Source organism: Lipotes vexillifer, unplaced genomic scaffold (genome assembly GCF_000442215.2).
Source record: "Lipotes vexillifer unplaced genomic scaffold, Lipotes_vexillifer_v1.1 scaffold261, whole genome shotgun sequence".
NCBI classification, from domain to species: domain Eukaryota; kingdom Metazoa; phylum Chordata; class Mammalia; order Artiodactyla; family Lipotidae; genus Lipotes; species Lipotes vexillifer.
In genome coordinates, this window is record NW_006778216.1 from 437,039 (window position 1) to 454,922 (window position 17,884).

Here is a 17,884-nt window from a genome sequence, read left to right on the forward strand (position 1 = left end):
ACAATGTTGTGTTAGTTTCTGCTGTACAAAAAAAGTGAGTCAGCTATATGTGTATATATATCCCCATAAGGGATACCATTCTTACCATTTGGTTGCCAATAGTAATAATAACAACAGCAGCCGCTAACATGTATTGGCTTCTCACTATGTGCCAGCAGAGTGCTGGGTGTCTTATGCCTTCTAGTCTTTTTTACTAACCATATTTATTTATGTATATACGTTTTCCAAAAATCGTATCATTTTGTACACTCTACTGGCCTGCTTTTTTGACTTAAACTATATCACAATTATTTTTTCTTGCCAAGCAATATTCTTTAGCAACATGGATTTAGGCTTTTACTTTCAGTGTGGTTTTTTTTTTTTTTTTTTTTTTGGTATGTGGGCCTCTCCCTGTTGTGGCCTCTCCCCTTGCGGAGCACAGGCTCCAGATGCGCAGGCTCAGCGGCCATGGCTCACGGGCCTAGCCGCTCTGCGGCATGTGGGATCTTCCCCCGCGTCCCCTGCATCGGCAGGCGGACTCTCAACCACTGCGCCACCAGGGAAGCCCTTCAGTGTGTATTTTTATTAACTTTTTTGTGGAAAAAAATAACAGATGTACTAGGTTAGATGGTGTAAATCACGCCCCTGGGACAGAGGGGAAAGTAAATCTTTCCCCACCCTGCCCCTCAGCCTCCCCACAGAGGCTGTCCCTGGTAACAAGTCAGGGCACCTCTGAGAATGTCTGTCAGCATCTGATTTTCTAGACTGCACTGTGTCCCTTTGCTCAGATGATCTGTGATTTAACTGCTTCGACTGTTTCCTGGGCAGTGGGCAAACACTTTGTGGAAGAGACTCTCTCTAGTGTTCTCCATGTTGGCCTCAACTGTGAAGGCCACAACAACTTCTGTTTCTAGGATATTGTTGCTATTTTAGAAGGCACATCTATGGCTTTCTTTTTATTTTACTAAAATTTTAAAAATTAAAGTATAGTTGATTTACAATGTTGTGTTAATTTCTGCTGTACAGCAAAATGATTGTTATATATATATATAATTTAGTTATATATATATATATATATATATATATATATATATATATACACACACACACACACACATATTCTTTTTAAAAATTCTTTTCCATTATGGTTTATCACAGGATATTGAATATAGTTCCCTGTGCTATACAGTAGGACCTTGTTGTTTATCCATTCTGTCAGTATATATATTAGTTTGAATCTGCTAATCCCAAACTCCCAATCCATCCCTCTCCCACACCCCCTCCCCCTTGGCAAGCACTAGTCTCTTCTCTGTGTATGACTTTTTTTTTTTTTTGTGGTACACGGGCCTTTCACCGCTGTCTGCATCGGCAGGCGGACCCTCAACCACTGCACCACCAGGGAAGCCCATGTGTATGACTTTTTTAAAAAAACAGCTTGATTAAGGTATAATTCACCTACCATGCAATTCATCCATTTAAAGTGTATAATTCAGTGGCATCTAGTATATGCAGAGTTGTTCATCCGTCTCCAAATCAATCTTAGAATATTTTCATGACCCCAGAAAGAAGCCCTGTACCCCTCAGCTGTGTCCCTTAGCACTCTCACACACATCTCCCATTTCCCCCCAGCTTTAGGCATTGCCTATTCTGGCCATTTCATATAAATGGAATAAATCATACAATATGTAGTCCTTTGTGACTGACTTATTTAGCATGTTTCCAAGGTTAATCCATGTCATAGCAAGTATCAGTGCTTAATTTCTTTTTTTTTTTAAGATTTATTTATTATTTATTTTATTTATTTCTTGGCTGCATCGGGTCTCAGTTGTGGCACATGGGATCTTTCGTTGTGGCATGCGGGCTTCTCTCTAGCTGTGGTGTGCGGGGTTTTCTCTTCTCTAGTTGTGGCGCGCGGGCTCCACGGCGCGTGGGCTGTGTAGTTTTGCGGCAAGCAGGCTCTCTAGTTGAGGCGCGCGAGCTCGGTAGTTGTGGTGCACCGGCTTAGTTGCCCCAAGGCAGGTGGGAATCTTAATTCCCTGACCAGGGATCGAACCCGCGTCCCCTGCATTGCAAGGTGGATTCTTTCCCACTGGACCACCAGGAAAGTCCCAATTTCTTTTTATTTATTCCTGAATAACATTCCATCCTATGGACGTACTGCATTTTATTTATTCTTCTGTCATTTGATGGGCGTTTGGGTTCTTTCCACTTTTTGGCTATTATGAATAACGCTCCTGTGTACATTTGTGTACGTCTTTGTGTGCCTTTATGTTTTCATTTCCCTTGCATAGATACCTAGGAGGGGAATTACTGAGTCATAGGGTTACTCTACGTTTAACATTTTGAGGAAGTGTCAGGCTGTTTTTGGAAGTGCGAGTACCATTTTACATTCCCACCAGCAATGTGTGAGGGTCCCAATTTCTCCACGTCCCCTCCCCCCAACACTTGTTTTCGTCTGTCTTTCTGAGTTTGTAGCCATCTGAGCAGGTGAGAAGTGGTTTCTCGCTGTGTTTATTTTTTATTTATTTATTTATTTTGGTTGTGTTGGGTCTTAGATGCAGGCACACAGGTTCTTCATTGAGGCACGCGGGATCTTTTCATTGCGGCATGTGGCCTCTTCGCTGTGGCACTCGGGCTTCTTTCTAGTTGTGGTGTGCAGGTTTTCTCTCTCCAGTTGTGGTGCACAGGCTACAGGGCGTGTGGGCTCAGTAGTTGTGTCACGCGGGCTTAGCTGCCCCGCGGCATGTGGGATCTTAGTTCCCCAACCGGGGATCAAACCTGTGTCCCCTGCATTGGAAGGCGGATTCTTTACCACTGGTCCACCAGGGAAGTGCCTCTTGCTCTTGGTTTTGATTAGCATTTCTGTAATGACTAATGATGCTGGGTGTCTCTTCATGTGCATTTGTACATCCTCTGAGGAGAATACCTCTGACTCCTTAGGGCTTGGAGACACCAGAATTGCTCAAGGCCCTCAGGAGCTGCCCATTGTGATTTAGGTTATAATCCAAATCCCTCCCCAGGCCTGCCTGGTCCGGCACAGTCTGAGCGCCATTGACTTTTGACCTCCTCTCCTGCAACACCCTGCTCCAGCCACACTGGCCTCCTTCGTCCAGACTCAGGGCCTTTGTACTTGCTGTTTCCTCTGTCTGGGACATTCTTCGCCCTGTCCTCCATGTGGCTAGCTTTCTAGTCTCTGTTAGTTTCCTCTTGCCTCTGTAACAAATTACCACAAATTTGATAGTTTAAAAACAGCCATTATTGTGTCACGGTTCTGGAGGTCAGAAGTCCTAAAGTCAAGGTGTTGTCAGGGCAGCTGTCGTTCTGGAGGCTCTAGGAGAGGAGAATCCATTTCCTTACCTTCACTGGCTTCTAGAGGCTGCCTGCATCCCTTGGCCTGTGGCCCCTCCTCCACTTTCAAAGGCAACAGGGTAGCATCTTCAGATCTCTTTCTCTGACCTCTGCTTCTGTCATGATCTTCTCTGAATCGGACACTCCTGCCTTCCTCTGATAAGGACCCCTGGGCTCAGTCAGATAATCCAGGATAATCTCATCTCAAAATCCCTAACTTAATGCCATCTGCAAAGTCCCTTTTGTCATGTAAGGTACCATATTCACAGGTTTCGGGGTTTAGGACACTGACGTCTTTGGGGGGCTATATTCTTTCATTTCTCAGTTCATATGTCACCTTGTTTGAGAGGCTGACCCTGTCCTCCTTTCCTCTTTATCTTATCAACGTGTTTTATTTTCTTCATTCCTCTTAACATGCTTTGACCTTGTTCCTTATTGGTTTATGTCTGTCTCTCCCTGTAGAATGTCGGCGCCATGAGGGCAGGGACATCACCCATCTAGTTTGCTCCTGTATTCCCAGTGTCTGGGGCAGTGCCCGGCCAGTGGGCAGACACTCAGTGCCACTGGAATGAATGATGGGCTGAAGGATGTGGGAATGGTGGGGACACGGGATGGCTTGGAGCCCATGCTTGGCCAGCTCTCCGTGCTGGGTCAGAGGTCACTGGGCTGGGAGCCAGCCGTGACCCCCAGGTAGCAGCTCCTTGGCAAGTCACAGCGTTCCATGGTTTTCTGTTCAGCACAGTAAGCTACTGTGATTGTCCTTCCAGTCCTAAAGAGTCTCGGTTTCTGCGAGTCTTTTTTTTTTTTTTTTTAGGTTGAAAAATCCTACTGCATATTCCACAATTTATTCTTTTTTTAAAAAAATGACATTCTAGTCTTTGACTATTACAGATAATGTGCATCATTTTAGAAGAGATCATCCCTTGGGGCTGATTGTGATACCGGGGAGTGGAGGTGGAAAAATCCATAAAGTGATTCAGAAAACCACACAGCCACAAATACGCACGCTCTTTGGATTTGACAATTTTGGCAGATAATGTGGCTCCCTCCGGCTCATTTCCCTATGATTGTGGCTGCGTTCATTTTTGCCCTTGGGGGAAACCAGGCTTCTCACAGCTTCACTCACCCCAGGTGTATTCCGAGGGATGCTGGGGCAGGGCTTCCTCTGTTGGACAGTTCTCCATCTTGCTGTCTCATGCACGTGCCAGCCTTTGTGCACAGGCCTGCTTTGTCCCTGCCCAGCTATGTGATTCAGGCGAGTGACTGCCTCTCTGAGCCTTTAGTTTCCTCATCTGTAAAATGGGGATGAGTTGCTGAGAGGCTTAAGGGACAAGACGGCTTTCCCCTTCCCTCAACCAGGAAAGAGTCTTGTTAGTCCGGACAAAGGGCGTTTCACCCGAGGGCGAGGGCGGATCACTTCGGGAAGCTGTGCCTTCTCTGCTCCAGAGGGCTTTGAAGTTGGGCAAGGTTGTCTACTGTGTCCTGCAGGATTCAGGAAGTCAGACCAGGAGGGATGATCGACACATGGTGTTAACCATTGGGGATAAAAGCAGGTTTTCATAGAGTGTAGATGGCTTAACAATTGCAGTGAACATTTACATCACATACATATTATTCTATACATATAACTAATCTAATCCTCACAACAACCTCTGAGGCAGGTGCTGTTGTTTTCCTCATTTGCAAATGAGGAAACTGAGGCACGGCGAGAAGTGAAGGGCCTTCCCCAAGCACGTGGGAAGTAAGTAGCAGAGAGAAGATTTGAACTCAGGCCTCAGAATCCAGAGTCTGGGCCCTGAACCCACCACTGTACCATCCTGCTGGCATAAGCATGTATTTTTATATCTAATAGAAAAGCCTAGAAGATTAGAAGCAAGCGTATAACCAGTGCTTTTCTTGGGGTCTTCACAGTGGGATGATCACGGGGGCTTTGATTTTCTCCCGTTTTCCAAATGTTCCGTAACGACCAGGTATTAATGGTGTGTGTTGGGCAAAGAGCCATGGACTCAGCAGGGCGCTCGGCAGTGACTCATCCCCCTGAGATCCCTATCTTGTCTTGACCCTGTTTTAAGGGTCTTGTTAAATGCTGACAGGTCAACACCATAAGAGATGCCACTTTCACGGAGCTACAACGTCCACATTGCAAGGCACCTCTGGGTTTAATTCCTCTTCCTCCTGCGTTGCCTGTGAGGAAAGTGCACCCCATGGACGTGAGGGCTGGGCTTGGCTTCTGCTGCCGCAGTGGAGCCCCAGGGGCGGCCCTGGGCTTCTGTTCTTCCCATGACATCACGCTCCCTCGGAGAGTGGGAGGTGAGCCCACGAACAGAGCGCGTGTGCAGGGAGGGCTGGGGGGAAGGGGTTCCTTCCTCTTCCCTCTACTCTTTTCTCTCTGCTGCTGGAGGCAGCCCCTGACTCTGCTGACATCACTTCCCATGGACCAGGAATCTGGCCTGGGGTTTCCAGTGACTAAAGTTACAACTCAAGAACTTCCCATCCCTAACAGGGCACTTCTCCCAGAGGCTTTCTCTCTGTGGGAGGCTGTCACAACCTTCCCCATTCCTCCAGAGGGACAGGGACTGTACAATATGATCGCGTCCCTCCCTGGCTCTGAGGTCTTCCATGGTGTCCTGGTGTCCGTGGCTCTCAGGATCAGGTTCAAACTGTAGCCTGGCCTTCGAGCCCCTTCATTACATAGGCGTGGTCTCTTGCCTTCCTCTTCCCCACTCAGTTCACTTATGTTTGTATTTTTCAAACAGAAAAGCTCCGTGGGCTTCTGGTTGACTCACCACTGTATCTCTAGAGCTTCTCGGAGGCCTGGAGCTCAATAATATTTTGTTGAATGAATATATGACTTGATGTTCACGTAGATACCTGCTCCACAATTTCTGAAATCCTGGAACTGAAGTCCGATTATTTTAGTCCTAGTTTAGGGGAATAAAAAATGCCTCCCTCACTTCAGGAAACTCAGCAGAATACTACGTGACCGTTCAAAAATTCCATGTATGAAGAGCTTGTACCAACTTGGAAAATGCTTATGGTATAATGTTAGTAAATAAGGCCTGGATGCACGGTCTTACTTACAGCCTGGCAGTAACTGCACCCAGAAGCACACCTGTGCGTGTGGTGAGAGACTTTTGGAAAGGGAAAGTACCCTAGTGGGATGCTGTGTAATTTATTAGCTTTTTTCCCCTGCATTTTTCCAAGTTCTCTTTAATGAGCAACCATTTTATAATAGAAAATGAAAACAAGGAATGCATTAGTTTTAGTATCGTGGACAGTAGCCCCCTGCGAATTGCACAGTGCTTCAGACTTGGCAAAGTGCTTTTAGATCCATAGCTCTCTTGCTCCTAATAGCAGTTCTGTGAGGATGGTGGGCTGTGGATTCATTCATTCACTCATTCATTCATTCATTCATTCAGTTCCCCCTGCCAGGGCTGGGACTTAGAGATGAGGAGAATGAGATGCCAAGGCAAAATTTTTTTTTTTTTTTTTTTTGCAGTACGTGGGCCTCTCACTGTTGTGGCCTCTCCCGTTGCGGAGCACAGGCTCTAGATGCGCAGGCTCAGCGGCCATGGCTCACGGGCCCAGCCGCTCCGCGGCACGTGGGATCTTCCCAGACCGGGGCACGAACCTGCGTCCCCTGCATCGGCAGGCGGACTCTCAACCACTGCGCCACCAGGGAAGCCCCCCAAGGCAAAATTATAGGAGGCACCTACTCTCTGGCTGCTGCTGCAGGTGCAGGACCAGCCCTGAGAATGAGCACCTCCTTCAAATTTGCGCCTTGGGTGCCTCCCCTGCCTCACTTTGGTCCTGGCCCTGCCCCCACTCTGTGCCAGGCACTTTTCTCTGTTCTGAGGATCTAACAGTGAACGGAACAGAGAAAACTCTCTGCCTACACGGGGCTTCTGTTTGGAAGGCAAGTTCTCTATTACATTTGAGGAAACCTAGCCTCCCATCCCACTGGGGAAGTGACTTGCACATAGCAAATAAGCAGCTAAACCTCAAGGCCCCTGGCCCTCTCGTCCACTGGTCTTTCTCCTAAGTCTTGTGTGGCAACCAAGTTGACATTTACATTAAAGTGTGAGTGTGCTGGTCCCCGCGGGCACTGAATGACTTGGGCCGCCTGTGGACCCCAGCTCCTGGTGGAGTTTCAGGTAGGATGGAGCCAGGTGGCTTTGTGGTGGACAGAGCTGGGCCAGCATGGTGACCCTCTGATGGAGGGGCTGCCCTTCTGGCTCTAAGCATCCCTTCTTTCTCGCCTTCCAGCCTCCTATGTGATCACAGACCTGACCCAGCTGCGGAAGATCAAGTCCATGGAGCGGGCGCAGGGCGTGAGCATCACGCGCGAGCTGCTGTGGTGGTGGAGCATGCGGCAGGCCACCGTCCAGCAGCTGCTGGACCTCCTGTGCCATCTAGAGCTCTACCGCGCCGCCCAGATCATCCTCAACTGTGAGTTATCAGGGCCCCCTAGCAACCAGCGTGAGCTGTGCCCTCTCACCTTAAAATCTTTCTTGCAGTTTCCCTGGCGGTCCAGTGGTTAAGACTCCGCACTTCCACTGCAGGGGGCATGGGTTTGATCCCTGGTTTGGGAGCTAAGATCCCGCATGCTGCTCGACATGGCCAAAATGTAAAAATAAATAAAATTAGAAAACCTTTATTTTTATTTATTTATTTATTTTTGTGGTACGCGGGCCTGTCACTGCTGTGGCCTCTCCCGTTGCGGAGCACAGGCTCCAGACACGCAGGCTCAGCGGCCATGGCTCACGGGCCCAGCCGCTCTGCGGCATGCGGGATCCTCCCGGACCGGGGCACGAACCCGTGTCCCCTGCATCGGCAGGCGGACTCTCAACCACTGTGCCACCAGGGAAGCCCCAGAAAACCTTTCTTAATCTTAAAATAATTTGAATGAAAGAGTTTACCATCCAAGTAAGAAATTAGTAACGGTGGTCACCCCTGGGGAGAGGAATCGGGTGGCCAGGGAACCAGGTGTTGGAGAGAGACTTTATTGTCAGTCTTTTTGCACCTTTAAAATTTTTGTTCTCTGTTCCAAAAATAAATAAATAGAAATTTAAAAATAGCTATAACATAAAAATTCAAGAAAGTCTACAGTAAAAATTACTTACGTCCTCATCCTGTTTCCCAATTTGGTATCCCAAGAAGTAACCAGTAGTCACAATTCCTTATCTACCTTCCTAGAGATTTTCTAGGCAAATGTATATATGTGTCTACAACACTTTTTAATACAGATAGTAAGAGAACACCATGCACTCGGCTGTCCCCTTTATTTTCACCTAGCAGTCGATCTTGCAGATTGTTTCATATTGAGACATTCTTTCAACAGCCACATTGTATTCCTTTGACAGATGTACCATGATTTATTGATAGGTGTTCAGGTTACTTCTAGCAGTTGCCTCTTGTGTGTGTTGGGATGTGCACCCCGTTTGCACACGTGTGAATCTCGCGTGGGACGACTTTCCAATATTGGGATGGCTGGGTTGAAGGTTTGTGTATTTTAAATTTTGATTGATAGCAATACCAGTATTACCAAATTGTCCTCCTACAGGAGAATACAACCATGGTGGGAATGTATTTAGCAGGTAATAAATAATACCTCCCTACCTTGCAGGGTGTCTGTGAAATTGAAGAAATAGAACACGTCAAGGGGCTGGTGTTCAGCCAGTGCTCAGCAGAGGCAGGGGGATGAGGGGTCTGATTATCTCCACCTGGGCCCCCCCGCCATGTCCGCAAAGAGACCCCTTCAGTGTGGGACAGTGAGGCAGACTTCTCACAGGTACTCACTGAGCCCCTGGCCAGTGCCTGGTGCTGTCCGAGGTCCTGGAATACAGGTGGGCTAAGCAATAGGTCCTCTGCCCTCGTGGAGAGCATAGTCATGAGGAGACAGTCAGTAGACAGGAAAACCAGTAAAAATAATGGGATGGAGTGACAAGGTAGGGGAGCCTTCTAGAGCACGGTTGTCATGGAAGGCCAGTCTGAGGAGGTGAAGTTGGAGGAATGGAAAGAAGACAGCCATGTGAAGAGCTGGAGTAAGAAAGCCCAGGGGAGAGGGGCCAAAGGCCCTTGTGCAAAGGCCTGGGGTGTTGCAGGAACGAGCATAGAGCTGGTGTGGGAGGTAGAGAGCAGGGCATTCAGAGCCCCAGAGGCCTGTGGAAGGCCCTGTGGGCCCTGGAGCTGTCCTGGCTGGGGTTCCTGAGCTGGGAATAACCTGGCTGAACCAACAGACCTCAGTTCAGCACCTGCCTGACTGAATCAGGGAGGACTTCCAGGAGGAGGAGTGGGGGCTTAGAGACCTCCACCCTTAGAGATAAGTCAGGAGACACCAGGGTGGCCTTACAGGTGGAGACCTGCTCAGACCCATGCCACATTGGTTGGTTGGTGCGACCAATGCCTATCCTGTGTAGCTGCTTGCAGACTCCTCTCTGGCTTGTTTGCATCCCCAGAACCTGGCACGTGGTAGAACTGATTATTGAGTAGATGGGCCTTCACATACTTTTCATGTTTTGAGAGAATTAGTGATAAACTCTTTTTTTAAAAATTTATTTTTTATTTATTTTATTTTTGGCTGCGTTGGGTCTTCGTTGCTGTGCGCAGGCTTTCTCTGGTTGTGGTGAGCGGGGGCTACTCTTCGTTGTGGTGCGCGGGCTTCTCGTTGCGGTGGCTTCTCTTGTTGCGGAGCACAGGTTCTAGGCGTGTGGGTTTCAGTAGTTGTGGCACGCGGGCCCTAGAGCGCAGGCTCAGTAGTTTTGGCGCACAGGCTTACTTGCTCCGCGACATGTGGGATCTTCCTGGACCAGGGCTCGATCCCGTGTCCCCTGCATTGGCAGGTGGATTCTTAACCACTGCGCCACCAGGGAAGTCCAGTGATAAACTCTTTTTTTTTTTTTTAACATCTGTATTGGGGTATAATTGCTTTACAGTGGGTTAGTGATAAAACTCTTAATGGGTTCAAAAAGAGGTGAGGAAATTCATGCCCACCCAAGGATGCCAGAGAGAGAGAGGGAGAGAGGGAGAGAGAGGGAGAGAGGGAGAGAGGGAGAGAGGGAGAGAGGGAGAGAGGGAGGGGGGGAGGGGTGCTGCAGAGGGGGAGCGGGAAAGCTGCTGGGTCAGGTACAGTCAGAATGGAGGGACCAGGACACTTTGGGGAGGGGGACGCCGGTTTTGTCTCTGCAGGGCACTGGGATGCTGCAGGGGTGTCCCGAGGCCTGTGGGCAGAGACGTACTGGGGATTGAGACACAGGCCTCTCACTGGACACACCAGCTTGCCACTGATGTCAGAACCTGGCTGTTGACTAATCTCGAATATATTCTTAACGATTTGAGGTCAGCACACAACATAGTGCCAGATTCAGAGAAACATACTCATTGCAGTGTGACACTCTGTTTGAAGCTGACACTGACTCGGCACTTTTGAGGCACCAGGCGCTGAGCATGGCTCCTCCCAGCAGCCCCTCGAGGTGGGCGATCCAAGGAGCCCCTTCTGCCCATGAGGACACGGAGGTCAGGAACGGCTCAGAGCCTCCCCCAAGGGCACAGGTCCGGTCAGACCCAGCGCGTTTGGATCAGAGCCCTCGTTCTTAGCTTTTCTCACGGGAACTTCACTGCACTCGGTGTTTGGGCTTCCAGGAAACAGTGATATTTGTCTGTCATCCTTTCTTCTTAGAACTTTACTCAGTTCCCTGTTTTTCAGTTCCAACCTCCTCTAACCTCTCAGGGCTGTGAGAGTCCACCTGTGTTCCCCAATCCTCTTTTCTCTGCTGCTTAGACTTGCTGATTAAAATTGCCTGAGGAAGAGAGGTTCAAGCCTGTCTCCACATCCATTTTTGTTTTGGGAGTTCGGTTGTGTCGTCACTATTGCCTTCAGTCCTCAGGCAAGACACTTCCCCTTTCTGTATCTTGGGGTTTTGTTTGTTTGTTTGTTTGTTTTTCATTAGGGAGAAAAAGTGCCATAAGTCTTGGTCACTTTTTGGAAGTGAATATAGAGGGCATGTGTGAAGCATATTAAGTTTCTGTTATTCCAACCAGTCAGTTTTCCCTTCCCTAATTGTAACATTAGTTAAACCTTAGCTTGCATTTACTTGCTGAAGATTGTTTATGAACTTGCTCAGTTGCCCGCAGCAGTTTGAGAACCTGACTTCTGCCCACCACTTCTTAGAGAGCTTTAAGAATACGTTTGAATAAAACAGAGCTTGAAAACCAGATACCAAAAGTCCCAGAGACAAAGTGTTGTCCTCAGAGACTTATGACTCCAGGTAATATATTTGCATTTAGCAGAGGCCTTCCATAGGTTGTATGTGAGCCGAAAGGTGGAGTGTGGGGTTCCCAGGGGGCCACATGTGTGTCCAGTCTCTTGAAATCACGTCCTCTGGGGCTGCTAGTGCCATTGTATAGAGAGCTAGGTGTGTGGGTCTCTGTTCCTTGGTATCTTCTCAGCCTTAATTGCCAAGACCATTATTGTTCAGTTGTCAAACATTAAATGTTATAAGAATTAGAATAAATTAGTGCAGAAGGCTTACCATTCCTCCTTCTGGCAAATCTGCTTTCCAGTGTCAACCATTTTACTCTTTTAGCTGTTTCTTGGTGGCTTCCTGTATTAGCATCCCAGGTTCATTGCTGTTACTAAGGGTAGGCTGTAGTGACTTAAATGAGACAGACGTTTATTTCTCTCTCCTGTGACAGTCCAAGCTGCCCAGGGCTCATAGGGCAGCTGCCCAGTGTCAAGGACCAGTTTCTTTCGTTTTCATTGCTCTGCTGTCTGGGACAGCTGGCAGCCAGCTCATACCTGAGATGGCTACTCTGTGCTTCCACACGTGCCTTCCAGCCTACAAGAAGGGCACAGTCCCCTGGAAGCTGCAACATAACCTCCCTTCCCAGGCCGTTGGCCAGGACTGGTCACATGATCACGCCTAGTTGCAGGGGAGGCTGGGAAATGTAATCTGTAGCTGGGAGCCTGTGTGCACAACTAAAGTGTCTGTTACTCTAGAAGAGGAGAGGATACATACTGGAGGGACAGCTGTCTTCCTACAGCCCTCTGCTTTGGGCCACCCAAATATCCATATGCACCCTTCCTCCCACAAGCAAAACATGCTCACCCTTTCCCCAGGGGAGTGTCTTCTGGCAAGGGGAGTGAGTCCTTTGTTTGGTCCATCTGGCAGCCCCTTGTTCTTCTCAGTTGACCAGTGATCCTCAAAGTGTGTTCCCTGGACTTCGAAGCATCAGCATCCCCTGGGAACTTGTTAGAAATGCAGATTCTCAGGCCTTACCTCAGCTGCTGATTCAGAAACTCCGGGGGTGGGGTCCTGAGTCTCCCTCCAGGATATTCAGGTGCGGATAAAAGTTTAAGAACCACCGATCCAGCACCTGGTTCTCTGACTTCTGGCTCTGTCTTGGGGGGTGGGGTAGGCATTGGGGGAGCATGCCTGTGGCCTCAGTGGAAGTGGGAACTGGAGAGGCTGCCCTTATGGGGGCGGCTACACGGCTTTCACAGCCCACTTCCTGCTGGGGGAGGGGTTTGGGCACCTGGGAGGAGCTGTGGCGTCAAATAATGGCCGGCTTTTGTCACACCAGGACTGTGGCTTCTTTGGCGGTACAGGTCTCTCAAAATGCTAGAAGCTTCTGGTCTCTTGGCTTCTCTTCAGTTCTCTGTGTGATAACCACAGCTGATGATCTAGCCTAGGTAGCTTAATTCTTAACCCTGAAAGGTTTGTTCTTTCACTTGGTGGCCTGTGTGCTCGGCCTGCCCCGTCTCCTCCTAACTGAAGGTGCATGCCTGGAGCCTCCCTCGAGGCCACCTGAAACAATAGCTTAGATGGGACGGAAGCACTCTTATTTTGACTCTTGTTTCTGGCCTCTGTGTCTGGCAGAGAGCCCCTCCTGCAGTTCATCAGTGGACTGAGAAAGGTGGAGTGGGGATTAGAATGGTTGGGGCCACGGTATCACCTCCTGCTGGGGCTGACCCTTCAGGGCCCCTGACGGGGGGGTTCTCGGTCAACTTGGATTGTCTCCTACAGGCCAAGGGTCTTCCTTTTCATCTCTGCTTGGACATGGTCTGGCTCCAGGGGAGCTCTTCTTCCTCTGTTGGAGGTCCCTAAAAGAGAAGCAACATGCACCACCATTCAGCGCATTTTCAGCTTCTCCCCTTAGAGTTATGGGTGCTCTTAGCACATGGCCTGCCTTCCGAGGGTCACGGGTGACGGTTTTGCTTTGGTATAAGAACAGTAATCAGCTTTCCAGCCTGCAATATCTGGGTCCTTGCCACCTGGAGCATTATTATATTGATTTAGCTCCGGTAAGAAAGGCCAAAACAACAATAGGTTAAACTCAAAGAGGGTTTCTTTCCACTAGTAGTGTGTGTGTCGGCAACCCAAAGCTGATAGGGCGGATCCACAGTGTCAGGGATTCTAGCTTTTTTCCTACCTTATTCTGCTGCCCTGCGCATGTGGCTTCCATCTTGTGATTTGAGATACTCGCTCCGGCTGTTCCTCTCTTTTCCACATTCCCGGCAGCAGGAAGGGGAGGGGATTTTCTTTCCTTCTAAGGGTACAATCTGGAAGATGCGCTTTATCACTTCACAAAGTTCTATTAGCTAGAACCTAGTCACATGACCACAATTAGCTGCAAAGGGAGTCTGGCAGTAGCTAAAAAATGTGGTTTTTAGCAGCCATATGTCTAGCTAAAACTTCTAGAATATAGGAAGACAAGGGGAATGGCTATTCTCTACCACATTTGTACCATCTCTAAACAATGTGCTTCTCCTGTTCTTTTCGTATATATCAATTTATATATTATCCATTAACTTCCTAGACAAGGATTTGGCTCTACATACCCCCTCTCCCCCTTTAGCTCCTCTGTGGGTCTGTAGGTCGTTTTCCTAACTTTTAACGAATATACTTACATATATAATTATTTTTCCATTAGCTCTAGGCAGTGCCTCTTTTTTTTTTTTTTTTTTTTTTTTTCTTGCGTTATGCGGGCCTCTCACTGTCGTGGCCTCTCCCATTTGCGGAGCACAGGCTCCGGACGCGCAGGCTCAGTGGCCATGGCTCACGGGCCCAGCCGCTCCGCGGCATGTGGGATCTTCCCGAAACGGGGCACGAACCCGCGTCTCCTGCATCGGCAGGCGGACTCTCAAGCACTGCGCCACCAGGGAAGCCCTAGGCAGTGCCTCTTGATGCTTGACTTCGTAAGGTGAGGCATCGTTTACTTGCCCTTTCTTACCCTCCCCTCTCCACTTTCACCTCCCGACTTCTGGCAAAGACCAGTCATAAAGTGGTCTTCCATGGATGTCTTCACATCTCCAGGCTCTTCTGAGCCCACAGGGAAGAGCTGGGTCTTGGATGAAGCCCCAGTCTCTGGGTCAGGACAGGAAGCGGAATGCCGCCTTTGTGTCCTGATTGAAAAAATGTCTTTTTGTGATGGGGAAAGTACTGTGTGCATAGGACGTCCGCAGGGCGAGTCATGGTGCAGAGTAGCATTTCCCCAATCACATGCCCCAGATGTGTGCTCCAGCAAGTTACACCGTGCAACTAGAGGCTTCATGAATCACTAACCTTGGGAAACCTGTATGCTTTATCAGTGCCCCCTACCTTTGGAGAGTCACAATGCACACCCAACGTTTTAAGGCTCTGATAAGTTCTATAGCAAAGAAATCTATTTAGGTCAGTGTTTTCCATTTACATTTGACCACAGAGCCCCCTTTTCATTTGATACTTATTAATATTCCCATGGAACCAGTACACTGTGGGAATCACTGCTCTGGTACAATGGTGGCCATGGTGCAATTGCTGGGCATCCCAGGGGAGCCTCATTATAGAGAGTCTGGGGGACCAGGGGCAGCATTTGCATGGCCAGGTCAGCATTCAGCGTCAGGAGAGTCTGACCCTGGGGCCTAGGGCCAACCATCACCCTGGGGCTTAAAACGTGAGAGTCCTACTCCTGAGGAGTAGGACAAGGTCTCCGACCTCAAGGAGCTTACAGTTTAGTGTGGGAGACGGGTATGAACAGGATGATGGCATAGAGATGTGTACCCAACCACAGCAGGAGTGATCAAAGGAGAAGTGTAGGTGGGGTGGGTAGGTAGGTAGGAGGGTGGGAGAGGGGAAGGTTTGATCTCATCTGGGGAAGCTTCCCCAAGGAGCTGAAACTTGAGCCTCCGTTCAAAGGACTGGCGGGCCGACCACACAGGCATATCCAGGCAGAGGGAACAGCATGTGCAAAGGCCCGGTGGTGGGAAGGAGCAATGCTTGGGTGTGGTCAGGTCTACTTTCATCAGGAGGGTAGGGCAGGTTTTTGAGGGCTTCTACCTGGGAGTACCCCCATTGCTCTGGCCACAGTGGGGAACAGGGGCCTGTGAGGTTCCAGGTATCAACTGAGTAGGAAAGCAAGAAGCTTCTGGAACCTGAAGGGACTCCAAGGGAGGTGACCAAGGTTTCATCTTCCCATCTGCTGCTACCATCTTCCTGGGAGTTTCTTTCAAGTTTCCCAGTTTTCACGCCGTCTCTTCTTGGTTGTGCAGCTTTCACAGTTTCTAACTTTTGGTTTGGCAGCTCAGCCAAAGTCATTTCCTTCCTGGAGCTGGGCTTTCACTGTGTGGGGAATTTCTTTCTGCTGCCTAAAGTGAAATGGAAGAGAACACACCCTTTCTCTCCCAAAGAGGCTGAGCTGTTGCAAGGGCCAGACAGAGCTCGTGTGTGTTCTGCTGGAAGTTTTCCCAACATCCGTCCCTTTCCTACCACTAGGGAACAAAAAAGCGTGGGAAGGACTCAGACCCTGGGGACCCTGGAGACTTGCCTCTGAGTGTGGCACTGCACAGGGCCAAGACCACCCTCCCCCCCGCCCCCCGCCAAAGTCCTGGCCAGGAGTCACTGTTATCTGAATGCTAGTCATAACTTGTATTTAGCACCTAATATGTGCCAGGCAAGCATCTTATCTCACAAATCTCGCTATTCCCATTTTACAGATGAGGAAACTGAGGTGCAGGGATTAAGTAACTTGCCCAAAGCCACACAGCAAGTAAGCAATGGGCTGGGAAGGGATGCAGGTCTGTGTGACCTTAACCCCTGCTGGGGGAGGTCACTAGATGGCATCAAGTCTCTGAAAAATAGGCGTAGACATTGCCCTGTCTGCTTTTCTCATAAATGGGTGCGCTTCAGAACATAAGCGATGCGAGGCTCTTCTAACATCCTTGCTGTGTGGCTCAGGATGGTCTTCTGACTGTCCTTCTGCGCGTTAGTTATTCCACTGGAAAAGAGCGAGGCTTTAATCACTGCGGGTTTCTCGGGAGTAAATGTGAGCATGGACAGAGGGGCTTGTGTGTGGTGCCTCTAAACCAGCCCCCAGTTTTTCAGAGAGGACGGGTGGGAGCTGGAGGCAGAGGAGCTGTGGTTTACTGAGCTCCCGCTCTGTGCAGTGCGGTCGTAAGCAGCTCCTCTGGGTTATGAGCTTTGGACACATGTCGAGCTTACCCATTAATCAGGATGGGCTATGTTATGTTGCGGTCATAGATAAACCCAGAAATCTCAGCTGTTCAACACAGCAAAGAATCAATTTCTCCAAGTGCAGTGCTGGCTCCTGCCTTCTTGCACTCGGTAGGCCATTGGGAATGCATGGCTTCCAGGGTCACTGTGGAGGGCAAGAGACAGATGGACGAGGCTCGCCAGCTCTTAATTGCTTTGTCCAGGAAGTGACAGTAGCATTTCCACCTAAAATCCATTGGCCAGAACCGGTTATGTGTCCCCAGCCTAACTGCAAGGGAGGCTGGGGTCTGAGAGGGAGCAAATGACTATTTGGTAAGCCCTGTCTCAGCTATTGGGTACCTCAGTTCAAGGGGGTTCATTTTAAGGTTCTGCCCAACCATGGCCTACGAGATCTCACGTGGACTAACCCTTGCCCAGTTCTCTCACCTCATCTTGGCTACTTTCCCCCGCATTCATTCAACTCAGGCACTAGGGTCATCCTTCATTTGAGGAGATGCACGAAACTGTTTTCTTCCTCAGGATTTTTGCATATGCTATTCCTTTCCCTTAGAATGCTGGTCCCTCCCCAACTCCCTTGCATTCTTCCCATGGCTCATCCCTCTCATCTTTTGGGTCTCTGCTTAAATGGCACCTGCCCACAGAAGTCTGCCCTGGGCACCCCGTGTAAGTAAGTGTCAGGTACCCCCCTCCCTACCTCCAGTTTGTTGTCAGCATAGAACTCCTCCCAGTTTAAAATTAGGTATCTTTTAACTGTCCTGTGAGTTTTGATAACAGTCAGAGTCCGCAGTCCCTAACACAGTGAATAAATGAATAAGGATGGATGAGTCATTTTAGCAGCTGGTGAGCCGGTCCAGTGGAGGAGCCGTGATAGGACGATTAGGTCTTAAGACAGGTCATGCCCTCTTATTTGCCTAACTTCCCGTCTTGCTTGAGTTGGGAGTTTTGAGTGGTTTGTGTACATGGACTTTGGATGCTCAGGAAGGTTGAGCCCAGGGATTGGGAGGGAAAGGAAAAGGAAAAGAGAGGGTCCAGAAAGGTCTTTTTGTCTTGATACGGCCAGCTGGCAC

At 49.1% G+C, this 17,884-nt stretch overlaps 1 protein-coding gene across 2 annotated transcripts in view; it reads left to right on the forward strand.

Moving 5' to 3' along the window:
* Positions 1-17,884, forward strand: part of IRAK2 (interleukin 1 receptor associated kinase 2) — a 58,325-nt gene that overhangs the window by 1,797 nt on the left and 38,644 nt on the right. For both annotated transcript variants that reach the window (XM_007451545.1, XM_007451546.1), the window contains exon 2: positions 7,594-7,776. In XM_007451545.1, the coding sequence (XP_007451607.1) occupies positions 7,594-7,776 (183 nt within the window). The remainder of the gene's footprint in view (positions 1-7,593; positions 7,777-17,884) is intronic.